Source organism: Poeciliopsis prolifica, unplaced genomic scaffold, assembly GCF_027474105.1.
Source record: "Poeciliopsis prolifica strain line A6 unplaced genomic scaffold, Auburn_PproV2 SCAFFOLD148, whole genome shotgun sequence".
NCBI lineage: Eukaryota > Metazoa > Chordata > Actinopteri > Cyprinodontiformes > Poeciliidae > Poeciliopsis > Poeciliopsis prolifica.
Window position 1 is genome coordinate 102,887 of NW_026562523.1, and position 22,051 is coordinate 124,937.

Here is a 22,051-nt window from a genome sequence, read left to right on the forward strand (position 1 = left end):
TCCTTTTTAGTTTCTGTTCCGAACTCGATTAGTCGGATCAACATTTCCCTCCAGTCTGAATCAACAACTGGATGTGGTAGCAATGTGTGGGTTCTGGTTCTGGATCTCATCAGAACATCTGTGAGCTCTTTAACTCCCCAGAAACAGTGAGAGTACCTGGAACCTGGTCTGGAAAACCAGGTCAGGTTTGTTCTGATGGAGCAGAAATCAAATATTTTCCAGAACCAAGTGTAGGAGGATCAGACTGGGCCTCTGGTTCCGACCAGGGCCGAACCTCCGGTTCTGGACCTCTGGTCGTGATGAGCAGGACGGTGGTCCATCTTGACAGACCGGACGGGCCAGACTGGACCTGCAGGATAGCTACACCGGCCGGTCTTGGTGTCTGACAGAGTTTGGGATCCGGGCCGACCCTGAAACCGACTCGGGTCGACCAGAACCGGATCTGAGAACAAATCTGCTGCTGCACGGAACCAGGGGTCCAGTTGGGTCCATCTGAGTCGGACCAGAACCGCCGTCTGGTCATGGTCCAGATTTCAGAACCTCCAGCTGATGCCTTCATCCAGCGGGGGGCGCTGTGATGCTGCGGAGGAGCCGCTGAGCCAGCGGGGAGTCCGCGGGAGGAGGAGAGGAGGAGGAGTAATCGGACACCGACCCCTAGAGCTGCTCAGAGAGAAGCGGAGCCCGGCGGCGGGTCGGTCAGTCTGTCAACCCCGCGGACAGCGAGCGGAGGAGCGGGCGGAGCAGAGCGGGACTCTCCGGCCTCCCTGCGGAACTTTCCCGGCTTCAGCGGCTCCATCGCGGCTGCCGCTCCGCAGCGCTGCGTGGACGAATAACGGAGTTGCATGAAAAGTGGGAGAAGTTGCGTTTCAGCTCACGATGAAGAAGAACAGCTCCGGGAAACGGGTGAGTCCAGACGGACCGGTACTGGTTGCTTGTTACAGTTAAGCTGAATCTGGAGGAACAAAAGCCCCAGGATTAGGTTGAACTTTTATTCTGAAGGCCGTAAAAGCCGCTATTTGCTGCGGACTCTGTTTCCGACTTCAGAAGAAAGGTACGGTTTGTTATTGTGCAGTTTAAAGAGGTCGGGTTCTGCTAGGTTCGGTGTAAAGACTTTGAAAAGTTATTAAAAAAATAGTCTCCCTGCAGAGAAGGGTGATGCGTTCAGGTGTAAACAGATGTGTCAGTGAATCAGGAAGCTGAGAGGGGAACCCAGAGCAGAGTGACAGTTAATCTGCCAACAGCTTAAAGGCTCATGTTACACGTTAGATAACTAACATCTGACACCTGAAACGCACCACAGACCCATTGGAATAAACCAGGCCCTGAACGCATCATAGGCTGGTAAGAATAATGACTGGTAGCCTGAACGCACCACCTGTCAGATCTCTTTCTTCTGCTGATGGACTCATGTTCTAATCAGAACCACGCAGGTCAGAGGTCAGCACTAGAGTTTAGCTTCCTGTTTCAGGGTCCGGCGGAGCCCGGCCAGCAGAACTCAGCGCCGGACAAAACGGGCTGGATCAGGAAGTTCTGTGGGAAGGGGATCTTCAGGGAGATCTGGAAGAACCGCTTCGTGGTTCTGAAAGGAGACCAGCTGTTCATCTGTGAGAAGGAGGTGAGTCCGGGGCGGGGCCTATTGAGGAGAGGCGTGGCTTATAGATAACTGGGCGGGGCTTGTACAGGACTGGGCGGGGGGGCAGCAGTGGCCGGGGTTCTCTGGACACATTCTGCACGCTTCAGTCTGAAGAACATTCAGAACCTCAGAGTTCGACTGGACCCGGCAGAACCTGATGTTCCTCTGCGATCTGGTTTGGTTCCATCCGGTTCTCCTTCACTTCCTGCTGCTGACAGGAGTCCAGTTTCAGTCTGAGAGGAACACAGAAAGATCAGGTTTCACTGTGGAGCTGAACCCGCCTCACAGAACCAGAGATTAGAACCTTCTGGTCTCACTGCAGTGAGTTCGAACCCAAAGTGTCTGGTACCGTTGGTTCTCTCTTAAACCAGTCCCAGATCCTGCAGGGAACTGGAGAACAGAGCTGGTTCTGGTTCTGTGATGCGTTCATGTTCTCTTCCTGTCGGCACCATATTAGGCCTGGTGCGTTGGTTCAGAGCGTTACCGTGGCAACCAGCCTCTTCCTGTCAGCGGCGGCCGTCTTCCTGTCCGATCAGAAATAACTTGATCAGAACCACAGAGGAACTGAAACCGAGCCGGTCGGACCTTCACAACCTTTAGAGGTCCGATCTGGGAGGAAAGTTTTTCCAGTTCCCACTTCAGTTAGCCTCTGCAGGGGGTGGGCAACTCCAGGCCTGGAGGGGCTCCTGCAACTTTTAGATGCTTCTCTACTTCAACACACCTGAGTCAAATGATGAGGTCATTAGCAGGACTCTGGAGAACCGGACTGCATTCAGCTGTTGGACCAGGAGACACTGCAGGACACCGGCCCTCGAGGACCAGGAGTGTCCACCCCTGAGTTAGAGGGAAGCGGATCACCAGAACCATTCTGGTGGTTCTGATCCGGTTTCAGATCAGCCGGTCTGAAACCGGTCTGTGGGGGCCTGCTGGTTTCCACGGTAACCACGGTAGCTCCTGAGGTAACCAATGGCAACCAGCCGGAAGCGGGTCGGGCCGACTCGGTTCTGGATTTCAATTTGTTTCTCAAATCAGTTCCTCACAGACTTGCAAACAATCCGAGGAGATCGGCACCTGAGGTCACACGGGGTCAACAGGGGTCACCTGGGGTACGCAGGTCAGAAGCAGCTGACTCTTGTCTTTGTCTAAAATCATCAGAACTTCAGACAAACGTTCTGGATCCATGTGATTCCACCAGGCGGTTCTGATTCTGGATCAGAAGCACGCTGCTGGACAGCCAGAGGTCAGAAGTCAGCGCGGCTCATTATGTAACCATTCTCAGAGAGTATTGATTATCGATCGATGATGCAACATCGGCGGGAACAAACGCCCCAGGATGCAGACGGACTCAGAGCAGAGGTTCTGGTTCTGATCAGTCCAGACGAGTTTAACAGGAGACAAAAAGAATCTCCTTGGCAACAATAATATTATTCAAGTAAAAGAAAAAGGCACAGAGCAGTAAAATGGTAAATGGACTGAACATATATAGCGCGTTTCCAGTCATTTTGACCACTCAAAGCGCTTTACACTGGAGTCACATTCACCCATTCACACACACATTCATAAATCGATACGCAGACCGGTAGGCAATATAAAACTACTCTGATATGAACCTTTTTTCCAAAAAAGTTACTCAAGTGAATGTAACCAGCACTCCTCACTTCATGAACATAAACACCAGTAGCCTACAGGCTGCTAGTTAACAAGCTAAAGGTGCTGTTCTGGTGTTACCTAGTCATCTCTTAGCTAACATTAGCTAGACATCTTTAGCTAAACAGCTAGCTAGTCATCTTTTAGCTAACATTATTTAGGCATCTTTTAGCTAACATTATCTAGTATTCTTTTAGCTAACATTATCTAGTCATCTCTTAGCTAACATTAGCTAGACATCTTTTAGCTAACATTAGCTAGACATCTTTTAGCTAACATTATTTAGGCATCTTTTAGCTAACATTATCTAGTATTCTTTTAGCTAACATTATCTAGGCATCTTTTAGCTAACATTAGCTAGTAATCTTTTAGCTAACATTATCTAGTCATCTTTTAGCTAACATTATCTAGGCATCTTTTAGCTAACATTAGCTAGTCATCTTTTAGCTAACATTAGCTAGACATCTTTTAGCTAACATTATCTAGGCATCTTTTAGCTAACATTAGCTAGACATCTTTTAGCTAACATTAGCTAGACATCTTTTAGCTAACATTAGCTAGACATCTTTTAGCTAACATTATCTAGGCATCTTTTAGCTAACATTAGCTAGACATCTTTTAGCTAACATTATTTAGGCATCTTTAGCTAACATTATCTAGTATTCTTTTAGCTAACATTATCTAGGCATCTTTTAGCTAACAATAGCTAGTAATCTTTAGCTAACATTATCTAGTCATCTTTTAGCTAACATTATCTAGGCATCTTTTAGCTAACATAGCTAGTCATTTAGCTAACATTAGCTAGACATCTTTTAGCTAACATTATCTAGGCATCTTTTAGCTAACATTAGCTAGACATCTTTTAGCTAACATTAGCTAGACATCTTTTAGCTAACATTATTTAGGCATCTTTTAGCTAACATTATCTAGTATTCTTTAGCTAACATTATCTAGGCATCTTTTAGCTAACATTAGCTAGTAATCTTTTAGCTAACATTATCTAGTCATCTTTTAGCTAACATTATCTAGGCATCTTTTAGCTAACATTAGCTAGTCATCTTTTAGCTAACATTAGCTAGACATCTTTTAGCTAACATTATCTAGGCATCTTTTAGCTAACATTAGCTAGACATCTTTTAGCTAACATTAGCTAGACATCTTTTAGCTAACATTAGCTAGACATCTTTTAGCTAACATTATCTAGGCATCTTTTAGCTAACATTAGCTAGTCATCTTTTAGCTAACATTAGCTAGACATCTTTTAGCTAACATTATCTAGGCATCTTTTAGCTAACATTAGCTAGACATCTTTTAGCTAACATTAGCTAGACATCTTTTAGCTAACATTAGCTAGACATCTTTTAGCTAACATTAGCTAGACATCTTTTAGCTAACATTATCTAGGCATTTTAGCTAACATTAGCTAGTCATCTTTTAGCTAACATTAGCTAGGCATCTTTTAGCTAACATTATTTAGACATCTTTTAGCTAACATTATCTAGGCATCTTTTAGCTAACATTAGCTAGTCATCTTTTAGCTAACATTATATAGGCATCTTTTAGTTAACATTATCTAGGCATCTAGCTAACAGTATCTAGTCATCTTTTAGCTAATAGAAGGCACAGATAGGACATCCGCCCATCCCACCTGTATCTGGCGGTTCTGCCTGGCAGCAGTGTCGGGTCAGAGCCCAGTAGAACCGGCAGGGGGCTGGTTCCCAGGAAGTCTCAACTTAAGGCTGCTCAATAATAGATGCTGTTTCCATGGAGACAGACGGGATGGGATGAAGCTGGAGGTGATCAGAGGGAGGACTGGGTCTGGTTCTGACCCAGTGAAGGTTCAAGAGGTTCCAGAGTGGTTGTGGTTCTGCTGCTGTGTTCGGAACCTGCTGTTCTGTTGATGACGTTGTTCAGATCCTGATCCAGCCAGTGAGCGGTTCTGGTTCTGGAGCAGCCCAGCAGGTCCACATCACCACCTGCCACCACTGTGCCTCATTCATGGTTACCATGATAACCGGCCTCACCTGGCCTGATCTAACCTTGAACTGTCGCCCCTCCTGGTGACCTGGTGTTGATCCTCCAGGCTCCGCCTCCTCAGTCAGTTACCGTACTTCCTGTGTGTGTCCAGGTGAAGGAACTGGGCCGGGCCGATGAAGTTCTGGACCTGTCCGACTATGAACGCTGCGAAGAGATCAGGAAGAACAAGAGCCGCAGCAAGAAGAACCACAGCAAGTTCAGACTGCAACGCTGCAGCTCCCCAGGCAACATGGTACACGCCTGCAGACAAGGCTAGACGCCTGCAGACAGGCTACACGCCTGCAGACAAGCTACACGCCTGCAGACAAGGCTACACGCCTGCAGACAGGCTACACGCCTGCAGACAAGCTACACGCCTGCAGACAGGCTACACGCCTGCAGACAGGCTAAACGGCTGGAGACAGGCTGCACGCCTGAAGACAGGCTACACGCCTGAAGACAGGCTACACGCCTGGAGACAGGCTACACGCCTGCAGACAGGCTACACGCCTGGAGACAAGCTACAAGCCTGCAGACAAGCTACACGCCTGCAGACAGGCTACACGGCTGGAGACAGGCTACACGCCTGCAGACAGGCTACACGGCTGGAGACAGGCTACATGCCTGCAGACAGGCTACACGGCTGGAGAGACAGGCTACACGCCTGCAGACAGGCTACACGCCTGGAGACAGGCTACATGCCTGCAGACAGGCTACACGGCTGGAGACAGGCTACACGCCTGCAGACAGGCTACACGCCTGTAGACAGGCTACACGCCTGGAGACAGGCTACACGCCTGGAGACAGGCTACACGCCTAGAGTCAGGCTACACGCCTGGAGACAGGCTACACGCCTGCAGACAGGCTACACGCCTGGAGACAGGCTACACGGCTGGAGACAGGATACACGCCAGCAGACAGGCTACACGCCTGCAGACAGGCTACGTGCCTGGAGACAGGCTACACGGCTGGAGACAGGCTATACGCCTGCAGACAGGCTACACGCCTGGAGACAGGCTACACGGCTGGAGACAGGCTATACGCCTGCAGACAGGCTACGTGCCTGGAGACAGGCTATACGCCTGCAGACAAGCTACACGCCTGGAGACAGGCTACACGCCTGGAGACAGGCTACATGCCTGGAGACAGGCTACATGCCTGCAGACAGGCTACACGGCTGGAGACAGGCTATACGCCTGCAGACAGGCTACGTGCCTGGAGACAGGCTATACGCCTGCAGACAAGCTACACGCCTGGAGACAGGCTACACGCCTGGAGACAGGCTACATGCCTGGAGACAGGCTACACGCCTGCAGACAGGCTACACGGCTGGAGACAGGCCACATGCCTGCAGACAGGCTACACGGCTGGAGACAGGCTACACACCAGCAGACAGGCTACACGCCTGTAGACAGGCTACAAGGCTGGGAGACAGGCTACACGCCTGGAGACAGGCTACACGGCTGGAGACAGGCTATACGCCTGCAGACAGGCTACGTGCCTGGAGACAGGCTATACGCCTGCAGACAAGCTACACGCCTGGAGACAGGCTACATGCCTGGAGACAGGCTACACGCCTGCAGACAGGCTACACGCCTGCAGACAGGCTACACGGCTGGAGACAGGCTGCACGCCTGAAGACAGGCTACACGCCTGAAGACAGGCTACACGCCTGGAGACAGGCTACACGCCTGCAGACAGGCTACACGGCTGGAGACAGGCTACACACCAGCAGACAGGCTACACGCCTGTAGACAGCTACAAGGCTGGAGACAGGCTACACGCCTGGAGACAGGCTACACGGCTGGAGACAGGCTATACGCCTGCAGACAGGCTACGTGCCTGGAGACAGGCTATACGCCTGCAGACAAGCTACACGCCTGGAGACAGGCTACACGCCTGGAGACAGGCTACATGCCTGGAGACAGGCTACATGCCTGCAGACAGGCTACACGGCTGGAGACAGGCTATACGCCTGCAGACAGGCTACGTGCCTGGAGACAGGCTATACGCCTGCAGACAGGCTACGTGCCTGGAGACAGGCTATACGCCTGCAGACAAGCTACACGCCTGGAGACAGGCTACACGCCTGGAGACAGGCTACATGCCTGGAGACAGGCTACACGCCTGCAGACAGGCTACACGCCTGCAGACAGGCTACACGCCTGAAGACAGGCTACACGCCTGCAGACAGGCTACATGCCTGCAGACAGGCTAAACGCCTGCAGACAGGCTACACGCCTGGAGACAGGTTACACGCCTGGAGACAGGCTACATGCCTGCAGAAAGGCTACACGCCTGGAGACAGGCTACACGGCTGGAGACAGGCTATACGCCTGCAGACAGGCTACGTGCCTGGAGACAGGCTATACGCCTGCAGACAAGCTACACGCCTGGAGACAGGCTACACGCCTGGAGACAGGCTACACGCCTGGAGACAGGCTACATGCCTGCAGACAGGCTACACGGCTGGAGACAGGCTATACGCCTGCAGACAGGCTACGTGCCTGGAGACAGGCTATACGCCTGCAGACAAGCTACACGCCTGGAGACAGGCTACATGCCTGGAGACAGGCTACATGCCTGGAGACAGGCTACACGCCTGCAGACAGGCTACACGCCTGCAGACAGGCTACACGGCTGGAGACAGGCTGCACGCCTGAAGACAGGCTACACGCCTGGAGACAGGCTACAAGCCTGGAGACAGGCTACACGCCTGGAGACAGGCCACATGCCTGCAGACAGGCTACACGGCTGGAGACAGGCTACACACCAGCAGACAGGCTACATGCCTGTAGACAGGCTACAAGGCTGGAGACAGGCTACACGCCTGGAGACAGGTTACACGCCTGGAGACAGGCTACACGGCTGGAGACAGGCTATACGCCTGCAGACAGGCTACGTGCCTGGAGACAGGCTATACGCCTGCAGACAAGCTACACGCCTGGAGACAGGCTACACGCCTGGAGACAGGCTACATGCCTGGAGACAGGCTACATGTCTGCAGACAGGCTACACGCCTGGAGACAGGCTACACGCCTGCAGACAGGCTACACGCCTGCAGACAGGCTACACGCCTGAAGACAGGCTACACGCCTGGAGACAGGCTACACGCCTGGAGACAGGCTACACGCCTGGAGACAGGCTACACGCCTGCAGACAGGCTACAAGGCTGGAGACAGGCTACACGCCTGCAGACAGGCTACACGCCTGCAGACAGGCTACACGGCTGGAGACAGGCTACACGCCTGTAGACAGGCTACACGCCTGTAGACAGGCTACACGCCTGGAGACAGGCTACATGCCTGTAGACAGGCTACACGCCTGCAGACAGGCTACACGCCTGGAGACAGGCTACATGCCTGGAGACAGGCTACACGCCTGCAGACAAGCTCCACGCCTGGGGACAGGATACACGCCTGCAGACAGGCTACACGGCTGGAGACAGGCTACACGCCTGCAGACAGGTTACACGGCTGGAGACAGGCTACACGCCTGCAGACAGGATACACACCTGGAGACAGGCTACACGCCTGCAGACAGGCTACACGCTTGGAGACATCCTACACGCCTGGAGACAGGCTACACGCCTGCAGACAGGCTGCACGCCTGGAGACAGGCTACACGCCTGCAGACAGGCTACACGGCTGGAGACAGGCTACACGCCTGCAGACAGGCTACATGGCTGGAGACAGGCTACACGCCTGCAGACAGGCTACATGGCTGGAGACAGGCTACACGCCTGTAGACAGGCTACACGCCTGGAGACAGGCTACATGCCTGGAGACAGGCTACAAGCCTGCAGACAAGCTACCCGCCTGGGGACAGGATACACGCCTGCAGACAGGCTACACGGCTGGAGACAGGATACACGGCTGGAGACAGGCTACACACGTGCAGACAGGCTACAAGGCTGGAGACAGGCTACATGCCTGCAGACAGGCTACACGCCTGGAGACAGGCTACACGCCTGCAGACAAGCTACACGCCTGGAGACAGGCTACACGCGTGCAGACAGGCTACACGCCTGGAGACAGCCTACACACCTGGAGACAGGCTACACGCCTGCAGACAGGCTACACACCTGCAGACAGGCTACACGCCTGCAGACAGGCTACACGGCTGGAGACAGGCTACATGCCTGCAGACAGGCTACACGCCTGCAGACAGGCTACACGCCTGGAGACAGGATACACGCCTGGAAACAGGCTACACGCCTGCAGACAGGTTACACGCCTGCAGACAGGCTACAAGGCTGGAGACAGGCTACAGGGCTGGAGACAGGCTACACGCCTGCAGACAGGCTACACGGCTGGAGACAGGCTACACGCCTGCAGACAGGTTACACGCCTGCAGACAGGCTACAAGGCTGGAGACAGGCTACACGGCTGGAGACAGGCTACATGCCTGCAGACAGGCTACATGCCTGGAGACAGGCTACACGGCTGGAGACAGGATACATGCCTGGAGACAGGCTACACGCCTGGAGACAGGATACATGCCTGGAGACAGGATACATGCCTGGAGACAGGCTACACGCCTGGAGACAGGATACATGCCTGGAGACAGGCTACACGCCTGCAGACAGGCTACACGCCTGGGGACAGGATACACGCCTGCAGACAGGCTACACGGCTGGAGACAGGCTACACGGCTGGAGACAGGCTACACGCCTGGAGACAGGCTACACCCCTGAATCATAATCAGTTAGCATTAGCTGTGAGTCACCTGTACGGTGCTGCGTCCATTATGACATCATTCAGGTGGGCGGGGCCGAACCAGGTGGACTGACAGGCAGAAATATTTTGATTTCTGACAGACAATAACAGCTCATCATCATCATGAAATAATTGACTTATCATCATCATGAACCACATCAACACTGGCACACCCGGTGGACAGTAGCCCCCCTGACCAGGTGTGCCTCTGTCCTGCAGGTGCCCAACCAGGTGTTCCTGGCTGTCAGCCCGGAGGAGAAGGACTCCTGGATCAACATCCTGAACACGGCCATCACCAGAGCCAAGAACCGGATCCTGGATGAGGTACCAGCAGAACCACAACAGAATCGCCCTCCATTTGGCCCAGTTTAACCTGATCCAGTCTCGGTTCTTTCCCTCAGGTGATGGTGGATGACTCCCAGCTGTCTCACCTGACCAGAGACCGAGTGAAGATCCCTCACAACCGCCGGCTGCCCACCAGAGGCCACCTGCTGGCTGTGGTCAGTATGACGCCTTCCTGTAGGTCCCACATCCGTCCAGAACCCAGAACATTCCGGCCCGCCCAAGGGCCCGCATGTTTGGGCTCATCGGTTCCTCAGAACCAGCTGTGACCCGTTTCCTGTGTGTCCGCCAGGCGTCCACCTCCTCCTCAGATGGGATGCTGACCCTTGACCTCATCCAGGAGGAGGACTCAGTGTCTCATAAAGGCGTGGCTTCGGAACCGCCGGCCCAGCCCGGTCCAGACTGTTCCCGGTCCCAGATGGATGGGTCGCTGGCAGACCGGACTGCTGAGTCTTCCTCCAAGTCCCAGAGCGAGACGGCCGTGTGGCAGAGGACGGGTTCGGCCCAGAGCCCCAGCCAGACCGGCGGCTGTGCGCCGTGGAGAAGAACTGCTGCGTCTCCATGGACGAGATCCTGAACCTGGACGCCAAGAACCAAACCCCGACCGGAACCTGCAGAACCGCGGCACCGCTCTGCCGGCTGCAGGAGCTCATCGACCAGAAGCTGCAGCGGACGGAGCAGCTCCTGCTGGAAATCCAGGCCGAGCCGGGCGGCGCCAAGGGCGGGATGCCAGCACCGGATGGCCCGCGGGCCGAGGCGCAGCGGCTCCTGGAGGAGGCGGCGGCCGTCTGGACCGAGGCCCGGCAGGTTCTGGACGAGGTCCAGGAGCTGAAGGCGCTGTACCGCCAGCTGGAGCCCGGCTGCCTCAACAGCACCAAACCCAACCGCAAGAGCCTGATGTGAATCAGCCAGACAAGAACCACAGCCCGGTTCTGGACTCTGCTGGGTCATAAAGACTTCCTGTGGTTCCGTTTCCCTCATCAACCCTGTCAGAAGTTCCTGTTCTGTTGAACCTGGCTGGGTCTCTGAAGCTCCGCCCACAAACACCTGAACATCAGGTGTCCTCAGGTATCTGTGGCTTCAGGAAGAACTTTGACCTGAGGTTCTGGTTGGACGACTCCTGGGTTTGGACCCGTCTAAAGATCTGCTGTAAAATATTGAAATGCTGCTTTTTATGTTTTTATTTTAAAGTTGATGGACATCAACGTCTATGCAGATGATGTGGTTCTGTTGGCTATAGGTCCGATTGGCTCCAGGGGAGCAGGTTCTGGTGGAGAAGGAAATTATCTGGACCTTCAGCCACCTTCCAGTTCTCAGCTCTGGACCAGAACCAACAGTATCTGGTTCTGGACGGAGGCAGATAGAAGCGGGTCAGGCGTTCTGCCTCAGTCAGGACCGGATCAGGAGAATTCTTCTCATTCAGCTCATTACTGTGAAAATCATTCAGGTATGGCTATAGCATTAGCATTTCCCATCAGCCACTTGAATTTCAGGATGACGGCCATCTTTCAAGATGGCTGCTGTTTTTTACACCCTTTTATGTTTGCCATAAAACATTTCCCATTTTCATGACTTGGATTAATTTTATGTGACATGATGTTTCAGTTGTCGCTTCATGAATCGTTGAAGCGATAAGGCGTCACGTTGTGCCTGGAGAGAAGTATGGGCGTTTCAAAACAGGAGACTTGAAGACTAGAGACAGTCAACATAACGTTAGTTTTTTTTTTTTTGTTTAGCAGTTTAGCTTATGTTTATGGTTTTAAAGCATTTAGCAGGTGACAAGGCTGATGTTGAGGTATGTTCATGAGACAGGTGTTAACCGTAAGTCCCCCAGGCAGACAGGAAGAGGCTGGGTATTCAACAACAACCACCTTCTCTTCCTTCAGTGACTGTGTGGTCAAACATCCCTCAAGGACAACAGTTTGGCCAGATAATATCATTTGTAGTTGGTCAGGCTGCAGAGTTAGGACAACTGGATGTTCAGATGCAGTTTGACTATGCCTGTGCTGCAGGATCTTCTTGATACCCAAAGGGTTAGGGTATCAAGAAGGGTTTAAATGGGTTTAAAAGTAGTAGCCTTGCTCTCAAGGTGCTTCTTGTAAGCAATGTCAAGGGTATTTGTGCCTAATAGAAGTGGATGTGTGGTTTTGGTATCTGGAACCACCAGAGCTAGGGTGTCCACTTCAGTTGGTGAGCCAAGAAATTCGGGTGGAAAAGTCACATTTAATTCAATGTACCCAAGGTATGGTACATTTTGGCCATTGGCACCCTCAACTTCCAACAGATTGTTCAGAGGCATAATTTCATGGTCAAAAAGGTGCATATTATAAAATGAATGGGGTACTGTAGTGACTTGCGACCCACTGTCAAGAAGACAGCTGAAGGGTGTTCCTTTGATTTGAATCTGGCCCATGCTCTTCATACCAATGAGACCCTTGGGTAATACACAGGACAATTCAGAATGGGATTCGGGACAGCTGATGGTAGCAGCTCCTGAGTGTCCCTCAGCAGGAACTGCATTTAGTTTAACTGCTGGCTCGATTTTTTTCCATCCCACGTTTGTTGTTTCTGACGAAGCTTCTTCTTCTTTGGCTTGGAGTCGCTTTGTTACTACAATGGGAAGAAATATGGCATCTTCACCACAGTTAAAACAGTGTCCTGCCTTTGGTCTTCCAGCGGTCTGAAGTGAGGTATAGCTAGTACTTGGTTTAGACTTGGTCTGCTGCAGCTCTGATTTTTTTCTAACAGGTGTCTTTCTGGACATGAGGGAAGACATCTGCCTTTGGAGTTGTTGAATCTGCTGTTTTAATGCTTTCAGTTCTTCATTAACTGTCTCATGACCACAAGAGCAAGTACTCTGAGACTGAATGGTCACTTTTTGTTTAGATGACTGAATGTGCTTTCTCATTAGAGATTCTTTAGCAATTTGTCTGTCCTCTTCTGTCTGGAGTGACAACAAGAGTTCAGAAAATGGTGGGGGATTGCTTTTCTTCTCCTCAAGCTGCAACTTAGAGATGACTGAATTGTCCCAGCATCCACGACAAAACTGTTTAAGTAAATATGTGTCCTTGTCTCCTGGTAATATTCCTCCTCTTTTTATTACTGTGCTGAGGGTAAGCTGTAATCGCTGCAGGTAAGAGGATGGCCGCTCTCCAGGATTCTGAAAAATGTTCAGAAACTGAGCAAAAAGCTCCTCTCCATCCTGTACCGTCTGAAAAGCTGAATCAAGGACTTCAAGAAGAGTGGAAGGTGATGCACCAGGGCTCAAACATTTAATCAAATCAGCAGCTGGTGATAACAAACTTTCAACAATTTGCCGATTAATATGCAATCTGGAAAGGCTGGGATCAGCAAGCAGCAATTCAATCTGGGATCGCCATGAGTCATAATCCGCTTCATTGCTTGGTTTAGGAATTTTTCCTGAAAATGAGCGGAGTCTAAGTGAAGATGTGGAAAAGTCACTATTTTTTACAACATGCTCCACCACCACTTTTTGAACATTCTGCGGAATAAGGTCATTCCCCGACAAAGAGACCCTCTGGGTTGGCGGTGTAAGGGGCGGCTAAATCCAGGTGGCGCCCCCTGCCAATTAGTGGACGAATGGGGTGGAGGGGCTGAAAACGCTTGAGGCACAGCTAGCAGCGTCTGCTGACTTTGGGCTATGTTGAGGATTTCATCTTTCTTATCTTTCTCCTTTTCATCACCACCATCATCATCCTCATCTCCATCATCGCCTCCTGCATTCTCCAAATGTGTGCTTATTTAATCCATCACACCTTCGAGAACCTCCTCAAATTGTTTTCCGCTTCGTTTAGCTATGTTCTTCAGCTCATCAATGTAGTCCATGGAAGGGCTGCTGCTACTCACTGAGGCTTCATACTCTGAAGCAAGAGAGGTAATACAAAATATCACATCTAGTCCACTTCAGGAAGGATAATTATATGGGGAAATGGGTTGTAATGCAATTAATGTAGAATCTTCTACAAACTCGACAATCAGGTTTTTATAAAATGCACTTTGTGGATCACTAACATGAAAAACCTCTTACTGCACCATAACATTCTAAACGTTCAATGATCTCTTTTTCATCATCACAGCTCTGAGTGCCAGTAACTAACACAGATCGTTGGATGTTTAAACCCAACTGAGTAACAACATCTATTGTTTCTTTTTGTTAAAGATAATACATCCAAAATCAAAGCGCTGTGGAATTGTTCAATTATTCACCCGTTACAAGACTCCTGGCTGGCTCGCCACATGTAACGCTTTCTTTAGATGCGCAGATCTGACTGCGAGGTGTAGGGTTAACCAGTTTGTAGATCAGAAGTAGGTACGACATGGAGTCATGATTAGGTGAATAATTAATACAATTGATGCCAAAAAAGGTTTGTTAATACTGCTATTTATTGTAGTGGCAATAATAATAATAATACCAAAAAAATAAATAATGTTCTCAAAAGAAACAGAAAAAGAGAAAACAAACCATCAAAACAATTATAATAATAATCTGTGACACTTCAAAACCTAATAGAGTCCACAAGAGGTCCAAAATGAAGGGAGAATAGTTATTTTCCCTTTTTAATACTCCTTAGAGTCTGTTCAGTTCCTACATGGAAGGTGTAGTTCTGTTTCCTACCACCAGAGGGTGGGTGGGTAGCTCGCCATCTTACGTCATCAAGTGTGTCAGTGAAAAAACCTGACCTAAAAGGCCAGTAAACACACATTAAGTTCAAATGTAAATGTTATATTTAAACAAGTAGAAAACAAATACATACTTACTATGTTTTGACAACTTCATAATAATAAGAAAAAAAATCCTTTTAAAAAGTGCACTTCATAATTCAAGTTCAAAATTACTTAATTGACATAATTAGTAGTCGTTACAAACAAAACTAATATTGAATCAAATCAATCAATTTAAAAATGTGATTGATCAAAATAGCTACAAACTAAATCATGTTGGATACCAAACTTCATTGCTGCACCAGGATAGAAATCATGAAAAACAATCAACTCTAAAGTTGAAGGGGAAACCCTTAAGTATTAAAGGTGTGGTCTTTACTCCCGCTGCAACAGTGTGACTGTTCATTAAGTTAGTAAGTAATGTTAATGTTAATGTTAATGAGTCACAACCTGGCGAATATTGCAATGGGAGGGAAATATTAGCGGCACTATTATTGCAGATACAATACAACGTCAAGTCAGATGGTATTTGACAACTCACCGCAAATCTCCAAAGCTTAGAGATTAAATGATGAGTCGATTTAGAAACTTCAAGTTGTTTTATCAACAACCAACAGTGAGCAGCAGCCAACCTGGAAACACGGGACAATGAACTGAAAGATGATTGGGTCATGGGTCATGTCGGTCACATGGGTTACAATAGCATTTAGCAATAGAATCTGCTATTTTTTAAATTCACCTCGTGGTTCAGCATTAGCATAGCTAAGGTTCTTGTTCAGGGAATTATTAGTTATTGAAGCTAACATTTCAGTTAGCCCGCTACTGGCAATAACTGATATTATTCCAACCATATACTATCCAACGACCACGACGGCCATTTTGAAACACAGAGGAAGAAAATATGATGCTAATGTCTCAAAATACGTAGGATGTGATTTGACACCAAATACAATGGCGGCCATCTTGAAAAATTTATTTTAAAAAATAACTATCAGTAAATATGGGTTCATTTGTACATGATTTGACACCAAAGTATGCATCTGTGATAAATATTTTCAGTTTTAGTGAAAAAAATTGAATTGACAACAGTGGTGGCCATCTTGAAAGATGGCAGCCATCTTGAATTTTTCAGTGGCAGTTTTTGTTGTTTTGTTTTTTCGAAGAAGCAAGCCCTGGTGACATCTGTGCCAAGTTAAGTTGTAGCATCCGCATGCTACCTGTTGCTCTGTGGCTTTTTCACTGGGCGGAGAACCCGGCCGCCCAGAACCACCCAAAGGTTCTGCTGGATCCACAGAGGAGACAGGAGGTCCATTTGAGTTTTGGCTTTCTGTAGAACAGAACTGACCTGTTCACACCCACCTGCAGGTTTTCTAGAAGGTCCTGCTGAAAACAGCTGGTTCTGACAGTCCCGAGGCGTTCAGAACCAGAACCAGCAGGTTCTGAGGTAGATTTAAACGGACCTGCCAGACCACCAGGCTAAATGTGCCAACCGTTCTTTGGTTCTTTGTTCCATGGAGATCTGGTTCGATCCAGAGTGTAGAGTCGGATCTCCCATGTGGCGTTTCTTCCTCGGACTGATGGTTCCTGTGGAGCAGTCGGTACCGGTGGATCCATTCCAGAGTTCTAACAGAACCGCTGACTCCAGCTGATGGACCGACTGGAGAAGGTTCCTTAAGCAGGATAATCGTCTCTTCCTCCTGTCCAGTTCCGTTTCTTTGGTTCGACCCAAACAGCTCCAACACACAGGAACCAGAACAGCAGCACTGGTTCTGGTTCTGTTACGTACCGGTACGATGTTGGTCTGAGCCCTGGTGGATTTTTCTCTGGATAGAAACTTTTTCACAGCGGGAAACTCAGGGGAACCAGAGACTGGATTGATCAGAACTGAATCATCTCAGACCCAAACTGATTCTGGAGCAGACCAGAATCGAACCGGGTCAGACCAGAACCAGAAAACAACCAGACTGAAACCCAACTGCAGCATGCCTGGTTCAGACTGGAACTGGACCGGAACCAGAACATGGACCAACTGGTCCTGGAGTGACTCCATCGGGTTCGTTTCGCTGATTTCCTCCGTCGCTCATTTTCTAAATGTTTTCCTTTGGCCTTAAACCCTGCAGGGCATCATGGGAGATGTAGTTCAGCTGAGAGTTCTGACCTGTTAATGTGCTAAAATAAAACCTGTAAAGTGAACAGTGTGGAGCGTCACTGCGGGTTAGCTTTATCATACTGCTAAATATAGAAAACAGTCACAGATAATCAATAATCAAAGCTGAATATTTTATCTTAACTGGTTTGAAGTCATTTAGGTGGAAAGTAAATATTTAGATTCCTGTTTAAACATTTAGTTGAGAAACTAAATGTTACGTATCGGTACGATGTTGGACTGAGCCCTCGTGGATTTTTCTCTGGATAGAAACTTTTTCAAAAAACAAAATGTTTAATTTGAAGATCAGTATTTGGCTTACAAACTAAACATTTAGCTTGTTGATTAAATCTTTAGGACGTTAATAAGACATTGTTTCAGGATAATGTGAAGCGGTTCTGGTTCTGGATCAGAATTCTGCACCAGAAGCTCCTCAGACCTGTTTAGGTCAGAGTTTCCCAACCCTTGTCCTCAAGGCTTGACATCCTGAACTGAAGCAAGGAAATACCTGAAACATGCAGGGCCCAGAACACGCCTGCCGTGGACAGGTTGAAACCAGTCCAAACTGGGTTGAAACCAGTCCAAACTGGGTTGAAACAACCAGTCTAAACTGGGTTGAAACCAGTCTAAACCAGTCCAAACTGGGTTGAAACCAGTCTAAACCAGTCCAAACTGGGTTGAAACCAGTCCAAACTGGGTGGAAACCAGTCCAAACTGGGTTGAAACAACCAGTCTAAACTGGGTTGAAACCAGTCTAAACCAGTCCAAACTGGGTTGAAACCAGTCTAAACCAGTCCAAACTGGGTTGAAACCAGTCCAAACTGGGTTGAAACCAGTCCAAACTGGGTTGAAACAACCAGTCTAAACTGGGTTGAAACCAGTCTAAACCAGTCCAAACTGGGTTGAAACCAGTCTAAACCAGTCCAAACTGGGTTGAAACCAGTCCAAACTGGGTGGAAACCAGTCCAAACTGGGTTGAAACAACCAGTCTAAACTGGGTTGAAACCAGTCTAAACCAGTCCAAACTGGGTTGAAACCAGTCTAAACCAGTCCAAACTGGGTTGAAACCAGTCTAAACCAGTCCAAACTGGGTTGAAACCAGTCTAAACCAGTCCAAACTGGGTTGAAACCAGTCTAAACCAGTCTATACTGGGTTGAAACCAGTCCAAACTGGGTTGAAACCAGTCTAAACCAGTCTATACTGGGTTGAAACCAGTCCAAACTGGGTTGAAACCAGTCTAAACCAGTCTATACTGGGTTGAAACCAGTCCAAACTGGGTGGAAACCAGTGTAAACTCCAGTCTGGTTTCACTAATTTGCAGTCTGAAACCAGTTTAGCTCTAACCTGAACCTAAACAAAGTTGAAAGTTGATCAAACTCTGGAGTCTGGAGTGTGAACGCAGCCTGAGCTGCACCAGTTCAGAAGTGGGTTGCTTTAAACTGGTTTAAACTGGTTTAAACTGGTCCTGTGAGTTTCTCAGCTCCAGTCTGGACCCGGTGGTATTCAAACTGAATGCAAACTCCTTAATGTCTGTTTCCATGACAAACAGGTGCGGCTGATTTGTTTGTTGGGACATCCAGCTGGCCAAACTGGGACATCCAGCTGGCCAAACTGGGACATCCAGCTGGCCAAACTGGGACATCCAGCTGGCCAAACTGGGACAGACGCTGCGCTCGGTCCAACAGTCCGGATAACCTTTGGCCTCCGCGCACCGTCTCAGCCAAGCCACAGCATAACTCTGCCACCGCTGTACTGAGCTGTGATGTACTGGTTCTGGAAGCTCCTGATGGACCCGACCAGAACCATCATGGTAACGGTGCGGCAGGGCGCCATTAAAGGGCCGGTGTCTGAAAACTCCCTCTGTGCTTCTGTGTGTCTTCATCTCTTTCTTCCTTATAAGGAGATCAGGAAGTTCATCTCCTCTGTGAAGTGTGTATGTGGGGGGAACGCACACACACATACATACACACTCACACACACACACACACACACACCGACAAGGACTGATTCTGATTCTACATCAGGACGTCATGTGACCAGCAGGTCATGTCACTGTTGCAATTTACCCAATTTAGAAATCAACTGCTATTATTTCCTAACGATGAGCCAGGTTGTGAAGGTAACGCCCTGGCATACTAGCACAGTGCCGCCCTCTGCAGGAGAAACTGTGGCACTGCAGCAGTTCAATAATCAACTGGTAGGAGAAAAAGTTGAACTTTAAATTATGAATGTTTAGACCAGAAGCAACAAACTGGGTCCTACGGAAGAGGATTAGGGCCACTGGAAAAAAAAAAAAAATGTCCGAAATATTTTTTTCAGTGGTTCAGAATAGGTTAAAAAAGAAGAAAAAAAAAAATTTGTGGCCCAAAAAAAAAAAAAAAAAAAAAAAAAATTGTGGCCGAGAAAAAAAAATATCCGGGACAAAAAAAAAAAAAAAAAAAAAAAGAATCTGTGTCAGAAAAAAAAAAAAATCTGTGACAGAAAAAAAAAAAATAAATATTGGTCCAGAAAAAAAAAAAAAAAAAAATTGTGAAAAAAAAAAAAAAATTGTGGGCCAGAAAAAAAAAATTAAAAAAAAAAATCTGTGACAAAAAAAAAAAAAAAAAAAAAATGTCACAATTCGGACTGATGGCGCCAGCAGCAACCACACAGACGCGAGTTGTGGCGGACAGCCAATGTTCTGGAGAAAATGTCTGATTTAAGCGACTTTTTACGTGCCAGAAGAGTACCAGAAGCGTCCATTGCACTAATGGAAGAACAAAAGGTGAGTAAATCAAATGGGATAGTTCAGTGTCTAAAGCCGAACGGTTACGGCTAGCTGTTAGCATGTTTGTTAGCATACGCGGTTAAAGGAATAAGCTGATTTACAATGTTAGATCACACGGATGAATATAGGATATAACAGCTGTTAATTGCTGGAATTGTCTCTAAAGTGTTTGGTATGTTTATTTTATTGTTGTTCTGTTTGAATGTTTTACAATTAAACTAAGGTTAGCTGTATATGTCAGCCACCTTCTAAATAAGATGTCTGCTGTGTTAAACTGCAACTTTTAGTTCAGTAGAGGACAGAAACTATAGTACAAAGTGACAGACGTTTATATATGCATATATTTAAAAGGAAAATATCATAGCCTTATCCAATTTGATCGACCCTCCATAAACAGAGTGCACAGTTTTGGATGAACTTATTTCAAGCCTTTCTGGTTGATGGTCACTTTACAGGAGATTTTTTGGATAAAAGCCTTATCCAATTCTGCTTTCTTAATCTTATTCAGGTAAAGGTGTATACTGGTACACTGTAATGTTTTTGTTTTATATGAAAAGCATATCTTCTGGTATGTTTACTAGAAATAAAAATGGTTTAAATTACTTGGGAATGTGTTCCCCTACACTTCTTTTGGTGTAGTTTTAAAAATAAGTTTTATCTGTAAATTTTACCATACGTTGGGGAATCATTTTATGTGCAGAATAAAATGTTTTGGAATTGCTATTTTGTTCTTGCTGCTTGGTTTGATTAGAGGTCACTTTCTATAAATGCTGAAATATGCCTCATCTTTAGCAAAAGCTACAGTTACATTTTTAGTTTTAAACATTTATGGTTTGTTTTTATGCAGGATGACCTTGATGATGTTGTGAACACATGGAACTCACAAAATCCGGGCAAGTGGGGGTGCAGTATCGGGCCGACCTGTGGTGATGTACTCATTTCCAGAGCTGCACAAAAACTGACAGACTCAAACCTGTTTCTCTGGATGAGGTCACTGTGTGTATGGAAGAGTGTACACCAAAAGGTCCATATCCCTGTGATGAAACAGTCTTTGAACTTTGTTGTCTGCTTATAGAATGCAACTTGGAGGCCTCAAGAGATCCACTTATTGCTGCTGATTTGTATATAAGGTTAAGAGAAGAAATTCTTCAAAGTATTTAGCAACTTTCAGTGTGCATAAAGATCATTTAAAAAGTGTTGCTATTTATCTCCATCATGCCATTGTATAGTGTTTGCAATGTGATAGGTGCCCTCTAAACAGGGCTTCCTGCTCTACATCTAATTAAAGAATGAAAAGTATGCAAGCAAACAGAACCTTTTTGACATCATTTTACCAGAACATGAAAGTTTATTGCTGTCATTGTTTGTTTGTTGAGTTCTGATATGACCTGACATTAATGTACAAGCTGTTACTGTGCTGATAAAAATTAAAATTGCAGTTTGGTTGACAAGATTTCCTAACCCATAGTTTGTTTTGCTTTCAGTCATTTGAAGGAACAATGCTGATGCAAAGTTATTCAATGATAATCAGTTATGAACCAAATGTCAGTCCTTTTAAACGGGTATGCATTGTGATTCATATATTTTTTTTGTTTAAACAAAATGCTGTTCTGTTAAAGATATTGTAAGTATGGTTGAGATGTGAACAAATGGCAGAAGAGCAAAAAGAATGTCATAAATTGAACACATGGAAAACAATTGTGTGTGAAATAAAAATGAACTTCAATGTTTTGTTTACCAAGTCTTTTCATAATACAATTGATTACAGATATTTAGGAACAGCTGATAAAAAGTCATTTTTTTATCACTATCTGAAATTAGCTAAGACAGTGGTCAGACCGGAAAGTGAGTGATAAGAGAAAGGAAACTGTGCAACTAAGGTCATCAGGTCGTGTCTCGAACGTGTGATGTCCACGTTCAGGACTGAGGTCTCCATACATGACTTGTGCTTTTCCACCACAGCACCCCAACTGTTATTGTTTTAAATTTGTTAAAATTAGCAAAATTGTATTTGCTAAATTTCAAAAAACAAGAATATTTTTTTTAGTTTTTATAACTATCTTCAAATTCAGCAATTTAAATACTTTTGGTTTTTAGA

General features: G+C 47.4%; 1 protein-coding gene across 1 annotated transcript; it reads left to right on the top strand.

Annotated features, from left to right (window-relative positions):
* The first annotated feature begins 653 nt into the window (after positions 1-653).
* LOC129355829 (pleckstrin homology domain-containing family O member 1-like) lies at positions 654-11,923 on the top strand. Its single transcript, XM_055025440.1, is given in 7 exon segments — positions 654-903; positions 1,469-1,615; positions 5,409-5,549; positions 10,234-10,338; positions 10,416-10,514; positions 10,649-10,862; positions 10,865-11,923. Coding segments are annotated over 7 exon segments (1,128 nt in total). The 5' UTR covers positions 654-876; the 3' UTR covers positions 11,260-11,923.
* The last annotated feature ends 10,128 nt before the right edge of the window (positions 11,924-22,051 follow it).